This window comes from Jaculus jaculus, chromosome 14 (genome assembly GCF_020740685.1).
Source record: "Jaculus jaculus isolate mJacJac1 chromosome 14, mJacJac1.mat.Y.cur, whole genome shotgun sequence".
NCBI lineage: Eukaryota > Metazoa > Chordata > Mammalia > Rodentia > Dipodidae > Jaculus > Jaculus jaculus.
The window spans coordinates 54574454-54590850 of record NC_059115.1 but is presented as its reverse complement, the minus strand read 5'-3'; the positions used below and the strand labels follow the sequence as shown (position 1 = coordinate 54590850).

Sequence of the window (16397 nt, the reverse complement as noted above, 5' to 3'; positions counted from 1 at the left end):
TAACAAACACCAAGCATTTAATTATCCATTAGACCTATAGTATATCTGGAAAGAAAGAGGTTAATTTGATATCATACCTGAAATTCTTAGTTGAAGATTTATTTATTTGATTTTCACAGCTAAGTGTTTTTAGCAAAATTGTTTCTGTCATCTTGCATGTATCATCTATATGCTTTGCATCTCTGTCTGCTTTAAGCTTCTCCAGTCTAGATGATCTTCTTAGAATACAAGGAGTTTTTAAGACAGAGGTGTTTTTCACAGCATTTGAATTCCCTTCATTATTTAGTGGCTCAGAAGAGATGACATTTTCATGAGTCAAAATTTGCAATCCAAATGGCTTTGGATCTTCTATAGTCTACAAAGATGTAAATATATCCACAAATAATTAAAACATTAAAAATAATTAAAACTGTAAGAAATTAAATTTTATCTTTTCCTTTGACAAAACTAAAATGCTTCTAAGATAAAAGTGTAAGAATTCATATATATGTGAACATAATGAAAAAAATCATAATCATTTTTAAGAACAATGAAGGGCTGGAGAGATGGCTTAGAGGTTACGGTGCTTGCCTACAAAGCCTAAGGACCCAGGTTTGATTCTCCAGTAGCCACATAAGACAGATGCATATGGTGTCACTTGTGCCTGGAGTTCATCTGCACTAGCTAGAGGCCCTTATGTTCCCATTCTCTCACACACACATAATAAACATATACATACATACATACATACATACATACATATATACACACACACATATATATTATCATATAGAGCTTTAAATGACATTTGTAGCCAGGTGTGGTGGCACACCCCTTTAATCCTAGCACTCTGGAGGCAGAGGTAGTAGGACTGCTGTGAATTCAAGGCCACTCTGAGACTACATAGTGAATTCCAGGTCAGCATGGGCTATAGCAAGACCCTACCTTGAAAAAGAAACAAACAAAAAGACATATTTATTTACTAGTAGTGCTAACTATGATTTCCTCAGACAGATAAACATTTTTAGAAAGGTAAAATTTTAAAATAAATTTTATTAATTTATTTGCAAGCAGAGAGAAAGAAGAGACAGACACTGAGAGAATGGGCATGCCAGGGCCTCTAGCCAGTGCAAATAAACTCAAGACTCATGTGCCCCTTGTGCATCTGGGCTTACATGGGTCCTGAAGAACTGAACCTGGGTCCTTTGGCTCCGCAGGTAAATACCATAAACACTAAGCCATCTCTCCAGCCCTATAAAGGTAAATTTTATAGAAATCCAAGAACTAGATCTTACCCATTTTAAATCATACCTTTTTAAAAAACGATTTATTTATTTATTTGAGAGAGAGAGAGAGAGTGCAAATGGATGTGCTAGGGACTCCATCACTGCAAGTGAACTCCAGACACATGTGCCATATCTTCTTTTTAAGAGAGAGAGATAGAACAAGAGAGAATTGGCATGGCAGGGCCTCCACCATGAAATCGAACTCCAGATGCTTGCACCACCGAGTGGGCATGTGTGACCTTGTGCTGGCCTCACCTTTGTGCATCTTGCTTATGTGGGACACGGAGACTAGAACATGGCTCCATAGGCTTCGCAGGCAAGCACCTAAACTGCTAAGCCATCTCTCCAGCCCTTGTAAGTCAGATCTTAAAGCTTCCTTTCTATTTGAAGTTCTTATGTCTACATACTAGGTGCAATAAATATAGTTCCATGTAACCTAATATTGTACAAGAATGTTTTCGGAGAGGGGGAGGCAAATGGAGTTTTCAAGATTGTGTCAAAATGTAAAAAAAAAAAAAGTTGCTTTGTCATAGGATTTTTCAAACTATGTGCACTGTAAGTCACTGTTATAGGACATTTTTTTTCCAAAATTATGTTTTGCTTGGTTATCCATTAATGTTTGAACATATAATTAATGAGGAAAGGTTGACACAGCCAGTGAGAAAATGAGTATTAGAGAAGGAGCAACTATTTGGGTCAAGATTATCAGTCACCTAAAATAGATCAGAAAGCAAGAAAGGACTTGGGTCAGAAATTACAGATGCATGAAGTGATAGAAGGCAGAAGTATATATTTATTCATCACCAGCCAGGTGTCAGATACCATAAACCATTATTGCTCCCAGTATAACTCATAACTCTGGGAAACACAGATGTAAACAACAGTTAATTCCAAATTTTTATGATCATTCTCCTGACTTTGGAATTCTCACTTGAGTAAAAATGAGCAAAAATGTTTAGTGGGGACTGGAGAGATGGCTTAGTGGTTAAGGTACTTGCTTGTGAAGCCGAAGGACCCATGTTCTACTCTCCAGATCCCACATAAGCCAGATGCACAAAAGTGAGGCAAGTACAAGGTTGCACAAGCCCACTAGGTGGTGCAAGCATCTGCAGTTCAACTGCAGTGGCTGAGGCCCTGGCATGCCAATTCTCTCTGTGTGTCTCTGTCTATCTAAAATAAAAATTTTTTAAAAGTTTTAGTGATTAGGAAATGTGTAAGGTTCCCAAGATTGTTTAAGGTACAGGTATGGTAGGGCTAGCCTGGGAAAATCCTTGTCCATCTGATATCCCTAAGAGTTGGAGTCAGTTATACACAGCACTCTGATTCCCCATAACAGCAAGCAGAAACAATGATAAAACAAGCACTAACCACATGAACGCCTGGAGCACTGGAGAGCAATCTGAAACATTAAGGCAGCCAGGGCAACACAAAGATAATCAGAGAATTCTGCTGCCTCATCTTACCTCTCCTCCAAACAAACACTTAAGAGATATGCAGTGATAGGTGAGAAACAAATCAGGAAAATACTATTTTATTAATGAAGGAAGAATATAAACGGGAAGAGGTTTTTAGACAAGAATAGGTCTCTTCTCTGACATGGTTTAGTCATCTTACTGTCTAGGAGGGATCTAAATGAACCTGAAACTTTAACCAACATGATTTTTAAAAAAAAGCTAAATTCATGATCATATAGCCAGTCTCTGTTCCATAAACTAACCTTTTGTAGCTCTGACAAATTTTCAGTATTTTCAGCTTCAGGCCCTAGAAGAGAACAATATGGTTTTTTTTTTTATTATAGTTTCATTTGTTTTATGAAGTTGGGTCTTGCTCTAGTCCAGGCTGGCCTGGAATTCAGTCTCAGGCTGGCCTTGAACTCAGAGATCCTCCTAACTCAGCTTCCTGAGTGCTAAAGTTGTGCACCACCACACCCAGCAGAGAGAGGGAGACAGGGAGGGAGGGAGGAAGGGAGGGAGGGAGGAAGGAAAGGGGGGAGAGAAAGAAAGAGACAGAGAGAGAATGGACACACCAGGGCCTCCAGCAGCTGCAAATAAACTCGACACATGTGCCATTTTGTGCATCTGGCTTTATGTGAGTACTGGGAATTGAACTTGGGTCATTTGGCTTTCTAGACAAGGCCTTACTTAACCACTGATTCATCTTTCCAGCCCCTTTATTATAGTTTTATTAAAACATTAAAATCACTTAAAAAAAAAAAAACCAAAACTTCATTTTTTATTTATTTATTTGAGACAGAGAGAGAGAGAAAGAGGCAGAGAGAGGGAGAGAGAGAATGAGCATGCCAGGGCCTCCAGCCACTGCAAATGAACTCCAGACACATGTGCCCACAGGTTTACATAGGTCCTGGGGAATCCAACCAAGGTCCTTTTGGCTTTGCAGGCAAAGGCCGTAACCATTAAGCCATCTCTCCAGCCCTCACCTTTTCTTTTAATGTTATCATCATTTCCTTCTATTATGCAGGTCTTGTGTAGGTAGTATCAGGTACTTCAAGGTGATAAATATCAAAGCCATTTTGTGTCTGGAATATTACATTGTAAGCCATCCTACCAGTCCTTTGGCTGTAAGAGAAACTAATTGAAAGAGGGAGGGGATTTGATGGAGGGTAGATTTGAGAGGGGGAGAGTAGTAGTGGGAGAGGAAATTAATGGTTTATTGTGTATAATTATGGAAGCTATCAATAAAAAGTTAAAAAAAAACTTTATGATCAGCATTTTAGAGCCACAAGACTTTAGTTGTATTAAAACAATTCAAGTGATGTAGCAAACATTTTATAAATATATTGGCATATTGACATAAAGGTATTATTAGGAATTTTAAAAATTCTTCATTTCTTAAAAATATTTTATATAGTTCCAAATAGAATTTTAATTATTTGGGTTCTTTTTTTTTCACAGTAGGTTCTTACTCTAGCCCAGGCTAACCTGCAATGCACTATGTAGTCCCATACTGGCCTCTAACTCACAGAAATCCTCTTACCTCTGCCTCCTAAGTGCTAGGATTAAATGCATGCGCCACTATATCCAGCTGAATTTTAATTCCTTGAAATGGGTTTAGCTAAAAACAAGTCTAATTATTTCAGCTGCATTGTTCTAAGTATTTGTAAATACACACACAAAAAAATGTGTATCTAGGGCTGGAGAGATGGCTTAGCGGTTAAGCGCTTGCCTGTGAAGCCTAAGGACCCCGGTTCGAGGCTCGGTTCCCCAGGTCCCACGTTAGCCAGATGCACGAGAGGGCGCACACGTCTGGAGTTCATTTGCAGAGGCTGGAAGCCCTGGCGCGCCCATTCTCTCTCTCTCCCTCTATCTGTCTTTCTCTCTGTGTCTGTCGCTCTCAAATAAATAAATTAAAAAAAATGTGTATCTACTTTCTTTCATCTCCTTCATGATACATAATGGAGCTTGGATGGTATCTGGAGTTAGGCATGAATATCTTATGTAGGGCCAACAGGAATCCAGGTTACCTACAGAATATGGAGGACTGCTTCCTTGACTCATGACTTCAACTCCACTAACTGTTCTCACCCTGCTTCCACTAAATTGAATTGACAGCAATTCACAAGTAAGATGGAGATTGCTTTCCTGCTACCTTTACCATCAAGACCCAGGCAGTCAGACACAGTTGAGTAGGAATTTAGGACTCACTAGTATTTTAAGCATGTTTGAATTATTCTTTTGGCTTCTTTTGTTTAGGCATTATATACACAGCTAGTGAAAAACACAAGTAATTATCTGCTGAATCTCAGAAAGCATCCTAAGAAGTAAGAGAGGTCTAACTGGCAAGAAAATAGACATGAATATACCTAAACTTCATATCCTCCAAAAGCCTGCCTTTTTTTTTCTTGCTTCACCTTTTCCATTTGATAATGAAAATCAGGAATGTCAAAAACATGGCATTCAACTCTCTCATAGAACAATGGGCAAAAATCTTAAGAACCAATAATTATTTTTGTTTTATAATGTTTTATGCCACTCAGTAATGATAAATTCCACTATCCCTATCTTAAGGCATTTAAAATTTTAATACCAATGAAAGAAACATAGTTTCAACTATCTTTGCAGGGAGGGTGTATTTTTGTTTATTTGTATAAACTAGCTTTCAAATCCTAAGGGTATTAGAAAAAAAAAAAACCAAAATTTTATTTAAAATTTCTTCTTAGGTATGCCAGGGAGAAACCTATGTTCACTTTCTAACCCCTTGAAAACTCTACCCAACACCTTCTAAAGGTCATCATGTGCTTTTCTCACAAAGCATCTTCTAGAGATTGACATCTGGGTAGATCTTCATTTAACACAATGAAGACACAATCAGATACTCATACTCTTGTATACCTACTTGTTCCACTGAGAAATGGTTTGCTCCACAGCCTAGCTAACCTAGACCCTTTACACAGAGAGCACCAAGTGAAGAAGGAAGCTCCTTTCTAACACTGAAGTCAAAGCAAATGATTTGCAGGTCAAGAAGGAAAGTAGTACTGAAAGGCATCCAAGGCAAAAAATAAAACTGAAAATCCACCCAAAACTTACGTAGTGACAAAAGATACTGTGGCTAGAGAGAAAGCCTGAATAGCCTCAGAACAGAACAGGGGAAAAGGCTTGATTATTATGCCACCAGCAAGATTTTCTTGATCACTGAGTTTGTCATGAAGACAGAAAATCTCAACACACTTGTGGATGGTCAAACAGGCTACAAAGAAGCTCTGTAATATTGATGTGGCCAAGGTCAATACTCTTGTCAAGTCTGATATAAAGAAGAAAGGCAAATGTTTAATTTGCTCTAGATTATAAACTAGTTTTAATATTGCTAACAAATTAAAATCACCAAAATGAGTCTAGCTAATTCTAGGTATATATTTTCTCAACACATGAACTATTTTAAGAACCTTTACTGACACTTCCAAATTTGCAGAAATTGCATCAAACAAAGGAAATAATATCTTGGAACAACTGTGGTGAGCAGATCTGAGTTACTGAGTATCTGATTTTTAATTGGGGCATGGAAAACCTCAAGAGATTCAAACCTGTTAAATCAATTTTGTAGCTTTACTTATAAAAGCTTAATCTTCACAAGGATTATTTTTGGTAATCTAACATCTTACCCATAATATCATCTTCAACAATGTTACAAAAGCTTTTGTCTTTGTTATTTCTTATATACTGACCATTCTGTTAGTAATATTGCAAATTCACACCTTCTACTAGCATTTGATCATGATAAGCAGGGCCATTTAAGGCCTTCACTTCCTAAGTGATGAGGAATCTAGACTCAGAAGAGTCAAGTTAACTAGGTATCAATTGTTTGTCATCTTAAGACATAGTTAGATGTCACTTCTTAAATAATTTTATGTGTCCCTGCTGGTGCTGTACAGGTGGTCTTAGTTCAAGATTCTTACTTTCTTCAGGATTATTTTACTTAATAGTTCATTTTCTTCTTTTTTTACCCATAACAAGAAACAAAAATACCTTAAACAGTTTAGATTTATTTATTAGAGAGAAAGAGAATGGGCACAGCAGGGCCTCTTGCCACTGCAAATGAAGTCCAGATGCATACAACACTTTGAGCATCTGGCTTTACATGGGAATTGGGGAATTGAACCTGGGCCAGCAGGGTTGCAAGAAAGCACCTTTAATTGCTGACCCATCTCTCCAGCCCTTACCTTATACACTTTTAAACAGGCATACTCAACAAAGTAAACAAAGTGAGATAGTTTGGAGCTCAATGGTAGAGTGACTGCCTAGCATGTATTAAGGGTCCAGGTTCTATCCTCACCATTGAAAGGGGAAAAAAAAGAAGAGGAACAAAATTTTATGTATTAACAGGTCCATGTTTTAAAGTCATTAAAAAGTTTAAAGCATCCTATTTTTGTCACTTTCATATTGAGACAACCTAATTGGGGGGGGGGGGCAGGGACTTACTCTAGCTCAGACTGAACTGGAGCTCTCTCTAGCCCAGGCTGGCCTTGAACTCACCACAATCCTCCTGTCTCAGCCTCCCAAGTACTAGGATTAAAGACATGTACCACTATGTCTAGCATTCAACACTTTTTGAGAATTATTATGAATGTGTTATCTTTTCAAAACTTTATTGCCGCTGGGTATGGTGGTGAGTGCCTTTAATCCCAGCACTCAGGAGGCATAGGTAAGAGAATCGCTGTCAGTCTGAGGCCACCCTGAGACTACATAGTGAATTCCAGGTCAGCCTGAGCTTGAGTGAGACCCTACCCCCAAAAATTTTACTGCCACAAATAAAAATTCATTGTGTCTACCTGTAATTTGTTACAACTTGGCCAGTGGTAGGAGGGAACTATGATTATGGTATACTGTTTATATGTATAGAGGTTGTCAATGAAAAGTTCAAAAAATCAAAGAAGCAGACAAGGCTAGAGAGATGGCTTAGGGGTTAATGTGCTTGTCTGCAATGGCTAAGAACTCAGGTTTGATTTCCCAGTACCCACATAAGCCAGATGTACAAGGTGACACATGCATCGTTTGCAGGGGCTAGAGGCTCTGGAGCACCCATTCTCTATCTGCCTCTTTCTCTCTCTCAAATAAGTGAATAAATATTTTTTTTTAAAAAAAGAAGCAGATCTCTTTTTCAGATAGATGCAGATCCTAAGGAGAGTGCCACCCCATCATACCTCAAAAGGGCCCCGGCTGAAACTAAGGAAAATTGGCGAAACAAGCAAGGGTGCTGTTTTCCTGATGAACTGGATACGAGCACAAGGGGGAAGGAGACCAACACAGAGAAAAACCAACTCCTACCAAAGCAGAGAGCCAGAGCCCCAGAGGCCCCCCACACCTCATCACTGAAGCAGACCAAAAATGAACCCAACATGGCTCAGGGAAATTTTGCAGAAGAGGGGGCAGAAAGAATGTCAGAGCCACATGCTGGGTCAGGATATGCAGAGACATTTATCGTACTGTGGGCTAACTCCACAATGCATGACCCATATACCTCAACAAGGAGGGGCCAATAGGGAGGGGGTAGGTCACGAATGAGCCTAATAATGGTACCAAACTGCCTGTATTTGCTGAATAGAAAACTAATTAAAAAAAAAAGCAGATAGAAGTAGAAAGAGAATAGCACATGTAGACCAGACTATAACTTCATACCATATCCCCCAGTGACATACTTCCTCTAGCAAGGCTCTACCTCCTAATGGTTCCACAACCTTCTACAACAGTGCCACCAGCTGCGAATTCAAGACAGGCGTGGTGGCACATACCTTTAATCCCAGCACTTGGGAGGCAAAGGTAGGAGGATCACGGTGAGCTCAGGGCCACCCAAGATGACATAGTGAATTTCAGGTAAGCTTGGGCTAGAGTGAGACCTTACCTCGAAAAAACAAATAAATAAACAAACAAACAAGCAAGCAAGCAGACAAACAAACTGCCACCAGCTGGGAATTCAGTATTCAAATACATGAGCCTATGGAGGACATTTTACATTCAACCCACCACAATGCATGCTTACTACACTGTGAGACAATATATGCTTCATTCACTCTTAGGGAGTTAACAGGAGACACTTCAAAGAGCAAGACAATCATTCTCTAGTGCAGCGACAACAAGGGTAAAGATGGGCCTTGTGAGGCATAGCACACATTTCTATAATATTATAAAGAAAACAAATATGAACCTCTAAAATTACAGGTATAAAGAATAGATATTTGGCTTGCAACTGCCCTGTCCCTAGTGGACAGTTTATGCAGCACAATCCAAGATCAATAGCAACATTGATTTCATATTTTAAAATGCATGGTAATTACCCTAGTTGCAAGTTAATCCATATTGACTGAAATATCCTATTTTTAGACAAAAAAGTCACATTTTCCTTATGCAGTGGTACCTATGAAAACATACCTCCAGAGTTTTGGTGGCTCAAAGGAAGTCCAGATTGGAAAAATGACTGAGTGAATGTTGGAAAATTGTTTTTCATCCTAAAAAGTAAATCAACTAGTTAATAAAAAACAATTTTAAGATTGTGAATCAGGATTAAACTGGGAGTCATGCCCCAAGTGTAGAGCCATCCCTGAGTGGCTGCTTGGGAAGGCAAGGCCAATGAAAGAGAGGCTAGGAGCAAGGCCATGCCATATACTATTATGAGATGAAGCTGAGCTGAATCCAGGCCTGCTGATCCCTATTCCTCTGGTCCCTGGAGTCCCCTGGGTGCCAGAGCTAGGGCCACACCTCTGCCCCTCTGGGAACCATTTCCACTCCTCCCTACACCACTGGCCCCTGCTTGCTTCCCTGGGTGCCAGGGCCAGGACCCACACTTCTGCCCCTACTCTGCACCACCTATCCCTGCACCAATGGTTCCTTTAGGTTCCTATGGCACCAGAACTAGAGCCCACACTTCTTCCGCCCCACCTCAGTAGTTAACCCCTGTAGTTCCTCAACCCACACCTATGGCTTAAAGGTCCACAAGCCATCTGCCTCAGTGGATCTTTCTGGCCCCTGCTGCCTCCTCTGATCATACCAAGCCACACCACTGGCCACCTCTGCATACTTAAGCCCCTACACCAGCCATTTTCTCCAACCACCTTACGGCCTGGTTACTGGATTTTAGAAGCCCACTTACTTCCTCTACCCCCTCTTCACTGTCCCACCACTAGCATCCCCCTACCAGTACCCCAGACAGAGAACACTGGAGTATCTGGCAACTACCCACCAGAGGGAACCAATGAGTCCTCCAGGACCTGCTCAGCTGGGGCACAGTGGGTAACAAGAGCTCCACAGGCAGGACAGAACTAGGACAGTGGGTTGATGAGATTCCAGACTTCATATCAGCTACCAGCCCAGAGTTGCTGATGTACTTGCAACCTCTACACCCTGCACATCTATGGATATAACACTATCCTACTCCAAGCCAGGTCAAGCCCAAAACGGAACACTCACTGAAGATCCTACAAGGGAAAATTTTTGCTTCCCCCTTGAAAAAAAATAAGACTTTTACCCCAGAGATGGGTAGATCACAAAGCACACAAAAAAAGTACAAAACAACAAACTGAGATCTCCACCAAAATTACCTAATCCCATAATGGAAGTCTCCAATGAAAACATAGAGAAGACATCAGAAATAGAACCCCAAAGTGACAACACAATAAGCTACATGACCCTGACCAAGCAAATCATTGAACTGGATGCAAAGCATTCAAAAACCAACAATCCCATAAATGAGATGCAAAGAACTTTCTCCACTAGGCTTGACTTAATGGATGAAATCCAGGGAGACCTCAAAAGAGAGAGATAAACCAATTGAAGGTGACTCAACAACTAGAGGATCTCAACAACCAGCTGATTAAGCTTAATGAAGACATGATCAAAAGCAAGAATGAAGCATAAAAAAAAAAAAAATCAGCCGGGAGTGGCGGCGCACACCTTTAATACCAGCACTCAGGAGGCAGAGGTAGGAGGATTGCCATGATTTTGAGGCCACCCTGAGACTCCATCATGAATTCCAGGTCAGCCTGGGCTAGAGTGAGACCCTACCTTGAAAAACAAAAACAAAAACAAAAACAAAAAAAAAAAATTAAACCTTGACCTGAAATTGGATCTCAAAAAAGAGATGATGCATAAAAACTCAACAGAAAATAAAAATGAAATGGAGCTTTACAAAGTCTCTCTAGAATCCCTCACTAACAGATTCAGTCATGTGAAGAACAGAACCTCTGGTATGGAAGACCAGACATAAAGAATTAATCAGGAGTCCAAAAACTTCGATAAGTTCAAAAAATCATGTGAACATAGTATGAGGGAATTTTAAGATACCCTAAAATAGCCAAATATCTGGATCATAGGTATACCAGAAAGGGAAGAAATACAGACCAAAGACATAGAGAACATATTAAATAAAATTATTTTCCCAATCTTGCAAAGAGAGACGATCTAAATTTACAAAAGGCTCACAGAACATCAAACAGGAACAAAGAATAAATCCTCCAAGGCACATCATAATTAAAATTTTAAACAATGAAAACAAACAGTACTAAAAGCAGCAAGAGAAAAACAACTATTACATACAAAGGCAATCCCATCAGAGTTACCTCAGACTTTTCAATGGAAACCATGAAAGCAAGAGGGTTTGAAATGAACTACTTCAAAGCATAAAAACCTATGGCTTCCAACCCAAACTACTGTACCTTGCAAAATTATTAAGGCTCTAGCATTTTACTTACCATTCCTTTAGCATAATAGGTGCAAATGTAAATACCATTGAAAGAGACAGATAATGTATTAGTATCATTATGAAAAATACTTTCAGCCTTATGCACTCTCTAGATGGAACACCCAAGAAGTCCATAGACCAACTTTGAGAACCACTGTTTTAAAAGAACTGAAAGAATAAAGTATTTTAAAGAATGATTTAAACCGGGTGTGGTGGCACAAGCCTTTAATCCCAGCACTCGGGAGGCAGAGGTAGGAGGTAGGAGAATCACTATGAGTTCCAGGCCACCCTGAGACTACAGAGTGAGTTTCAGGTCAGCCTGTGCTAGAGTGAGACCCTACCTCGAAAAACCAAAACATAAAAATAAAAGAATAATGATTTCATTTCCCAATTTCAATAAACTCTACAATTCTTCCTTTATGTTATGATATAAATTCATTTTTAAATAAGATTAGTAGACATAATCTGATTCATTTTTCTTATGAAAGAAACCTACCTAAAATGTTTATATAACACCATATATTTGTATCACTAAAGAGGCAATTATTCAAAGATATATAATAATTCTAAAACTCTTAAAGAAACAAAAATTCATCTTAGATATGCAAAATGACAAAAGAAATAGAAGTACAATATAATGAAGCCAAAAAATCCTCTACTTACTGTAATGGAACCTGATTTTGTGTTGTTTCATCTTGAGGTTGCTAGAAAGATAAACAGTACTTTTAACCTGATTTTAATTAAAGCAATAAGCTAAAAAATATTATGTGAAATAACTGCTACACCAGTCTTTCTTAAGTTCTTTTATTGTGGCAAAATACACATAAAATGGACCATGTTAACCATTTTAAGTGTATACTTCTATGTATACTTCAACTCCCTCGGCTGAAACTCCATGCCCATTAAACACAAATCCCCTATTTCTTTCTATGCTTACCAAGACAAGCATAGTTCTGTTTTCTGTCTATGAATCTGATTAGTCTGTGAACATCATAAAAAGGAATTAGTATATACTAGCTGTCATTTCGAGACTAGTTAAGTTCATACAGTACAAGTTTTATGCATGTTGTTGCATGTGTCACTATTTTCTTGTTAAGACTGTATAGTTTTGCATTGCAGATGTAGACAAGATAGCATTGGCCTACTCATCACTGATGGACACTTGTACTTCTTCTATCTTTGGCTACTGTGAATAATGCTGCTATGGAATAATTCTGGTATGAACATGAGTGTACAAATACCTCTTCGATTTTCTGTTCATACTTCTTTCAGGTATACGTTCAGTAGTAGAATTTCTAGGTCATATGGAATTTTATGCTTAATTTTGGAAAGAATCACCATAGTATTTTTCACAAGTAGTTGTGCCACTAAAAATTCTTTTTTAAATATTTATTTATTTATTTATTTATTATTTGAGAGATAGAGAAGTAAACAGAAAGAGTGAATATGGGCATGCCAGGTCCTCCTGCCACTACAAATGAACTTCAGATGCATGTGCCACTTAGTGCATCTGACTTTATGTGTGTACTGGGGAATCGAACTCAGGCCTTTAGGCTTTGCAAGCAAGCTGAGCCATCTCACCAGCCCTAAGCACTGTTACCTGGAAAGCACAAAGGTTGTAATTTTATCATATCCTTGCCAACCCTTGTTATTGTCCCTTGGTTGTGTTAACAACAGTCATCCAAATGTTTGTGAAACGGTACCTCAATGTGGTTTACTTTGTACTTTTTCATATGGCTATTGTATATCTTCTTTATTGAAATATCTATTCAAGTCCTTTGTCACTCCACCCTTTCTCCTGCAGTACTAGGGACTGAACCAATAGCCTCCTGCAGGCTAATCAAGACACTACCCCAACCCTCTTTAAAAATTTTTTTTAAAGATATGGTCTCATAAAGTTGCCCAGGCTGGTCTAAAACTCATTCTGTCGCCCATGAAATCTTTTTTTTTTCCTCCAAAGGTAGAAATGCCATTGAAGAGCTAATGTCTCTCAATATTGGTATTACTCATTTATCAATTAACAAATTGGAAGAATACTTTTGATCAGTTTTGTCACAAGGGACATAAATAGCTCTCAATGATAAACATGAATGCATGTTACTCTTGCCTCTACAGACCTATATTCTGACCATGCCACTAAACTGTAAAATTTTCTTGTTTTATTTGTTGAGGATAGGGTGATTCAAGTTATTAAAAAATATTTTTTTCTTTTAAATAACTCTGGGAAAGCATCATTTTCAAGTCTTTCCATTTTCTGTACCTGAAAAAATAAATTTCTCTGCTATAGTTGAATTTCAAAAGCTTATTTTCATAGTATAAAAGTAAAAGCTGGTGGGGCGTGGTGGTGCACGCCTTTAATCCCAGCACTAGGGAGGCAGAGGTAGGAGTTCAAGGCCACCCTGAGACAACAGAGTGAATTCCAGATCAGCCTGGACTAGTGTGAGACCCTACCTTGAAAAACCAAAAAAAATAAAATAAAAAAATAAAGCTGGATGAAAGTAGTAACATATGCTAATTTAGAAAATATATTTCTACTAAAATTTGCTGGAGATATTTAAACTACTTGGGTTAAATTGTCTTTATTATAGACAAAATACAGAGATATAAGAGAAAGTTGAAGGAGGTTTCCAGTTTTTCAATGAAAACTTAAAAAGAAGATGGTGGTGCATGCCTTTAATTTCATCACTTGGGAGGTACAGGTAGGAGGTGCATCACTAGTTCAAGACCACCCTGAGATGACTGACTGAATTCCAGGTCAGCTTGGGCTAAGAGTGAGACCCTACCTTGAAAAACCAAAAAGAAAAAAAAAAGATGATGATGATGATGAAATTTCAAGTACTCTATAAGTATCTTTCTCATTCTAATTTTTTAATTACATCTTCTGTAATTTTACTTTAATTAAAAAAAAACTATTTTGCAGTTCATCACATGGAATTCTTTTTTTACCTTTCTTGTTTCAAATGAATTCTTATACTTTCTGGGGATAATGAATTTTTAATTTAATTTTATTTTTTAAGAGAGAGAGAGAGAGAGAGAGAGAGAGACAGGAATTGAAAGAACTGGCGTGCTAGAGCATCAGCCACTACAATCGAACTCCAGACATTTGCGCCACCTAGTGGGCATGTGCGACCTTGCACTTGCCTCACCTTTATGAATCTATTTTACCTGCGATCAGTTTCAAGGAAAAGTATTTGGCATTGTATTTTTCTCTTTTTATCACAGATAATTCCTAGGTATAATATTAAGTAGATCAGTCACTTTCAGGAATTCCTTCCTGTAAGTTCTGCTATCAAAACATATGAGTGGAGTGTAGTAGTTCACATCTGCAATCTTCGCACTTAGGAGAACAAGGCAAGAGAGTTGCCATGAATTTGAGGCTACCCGGACTGTATAATGAGCCTCAGACAAGCTTGGACTTCAGAATGAGACTTTGTCTCAAAATAAAATATAAATAAACGTATATGTATCTTTCCTCCCATCCCTTAAGACTTTGTAGTTAGGTTAGGTATCTCTGGCTAGCTAATTTAATCATGTCAATGTACAAATTAAATTATCTCTCATTTTTCCCTAGGGTTTTCATTTAAAAAAAAAAAAACAAATAAGCCAGGCGTGATGGTGCACAACTTTAATCCCAGCACTCGGGAGGCAGAGGTAGGAGGATTGTCGTGAGTTCGAGGACACCCTGAGACTTCATAGTGAATTCCAGGTCAGCCTGAGCTAGAGTGAGACCCTACCTTGAAGAAACAAAAACAAAAAGAAAGAAAGAAAGAAACAAACAAACAAACAAACAAACAAACGTTCTTAGGGGCTAGAGGGAAAAATATTTTCAATTCCCCTCCTAAAACAAATAAACAGCCTTTACCAAATTTTATCAAAAAAACAGATTGACAAGTTAAGAAAGACCTAATAACTATATAAAGGAAAAGAAGCAAAATAATAATAGAAAAAAAGAATTATCATAAATAATATGCCATTTTGACAAATAACATTTTCAATTTTAATAAGGATGTACTCAATCAACATCCTACATACCTGTAATATTGTATCCTCGCTAAGAATCGGCATCACATCACTTTTGTTCTTTTGCTCTTGTGAGTCCTTTCTGAGTGTGAGCCCAAGTGGAATCTCAGGAGAAGATAAGCCTAGAATAAAATATAAGAATAAATCATTTACAGTAGTTTTATTGTTTTGCTATAACAATGACTCAAGAATTTTATAAACACTGTTAAATGCCACATAGTTCAATGGTGGGGTACATGTTTAGTATGTGTGAAGGCTGGAGTTAAATATACAACATAGCCAAAATATTGTAAATCCATATTTATTTTATGTTAATATTTTACAATTATTACTTGGGGAAAACACACATGCTGTACTAAATGGTTGAAATATATAAAATGCTATCGACTGAGGGCTGGGGAGATGGCTCAGCAGTTAAGAGCACTTTCTGCTTAAGCATGAAAGCTTCTCAGTCCACAGACCACCAAGTACAACTCCCCAGAAGCCATGTAAAAGTCTGGGGGTACCCATACACATCTGTAACGCCAGTCTAAATGTTTTGCCATTCCCCAACAAATACTAAAGCTCTGACCCCAACATAATGCTATTATAAGTAAGGCTATTAAGAAGGTGATTAGATTTAGATGTGTCCATGAGAATGGAATATTCATAATGGTATGATTACCCTTACAAAAAGGAAAAAGAGGCCTGAGCTTTCTCTATGATCAAAAAGAAGAGGTCATATAAGCATGCAACACTGTAGTAACTCTCTCTAAGGCAGGGAGAGGTTTCTGATGCAAAACTAAATTTCAAATCAGATATGGTGGTACATGCCTGCAAATTCCAACACTGAGGAGATAGATGCGGGAAGATAATGAGTTCACGGCTCATCTAGGCCATATAATGAGTTTCAGCCTAGCCTGGGCTACACAGAGAGACCTCTCTTAA

The 16397-nt window shown here is 38.3% G+C and overlaps 1 protein-coding gene across 1 annotated transcript in view; it reads right to left on the bottom strand.

The window, feature by feature from the left end:
- Positions 1-16397, bottom strand: part of Ankrd31 (ankyrin repeat domain 31) — a 162608-nt gene that overhangs the window by 128154 nt on the left and 18057 nt on the right. Inside the window, exons 3-4 of the mRNA XM_045133385.1 lie at positions 15483-15592; positions 78-355 (exon numbers count right to left, since the gene is read on the bottom strand). Of these exons, the coding sequence (XP_044989320.1) occupies positions 78-355; positions 15483-15592 (388 nt within the window). The remainder of the gene's footprint in view (positions 1-77; positions 356-15482; positions 15593-16397) is intronic.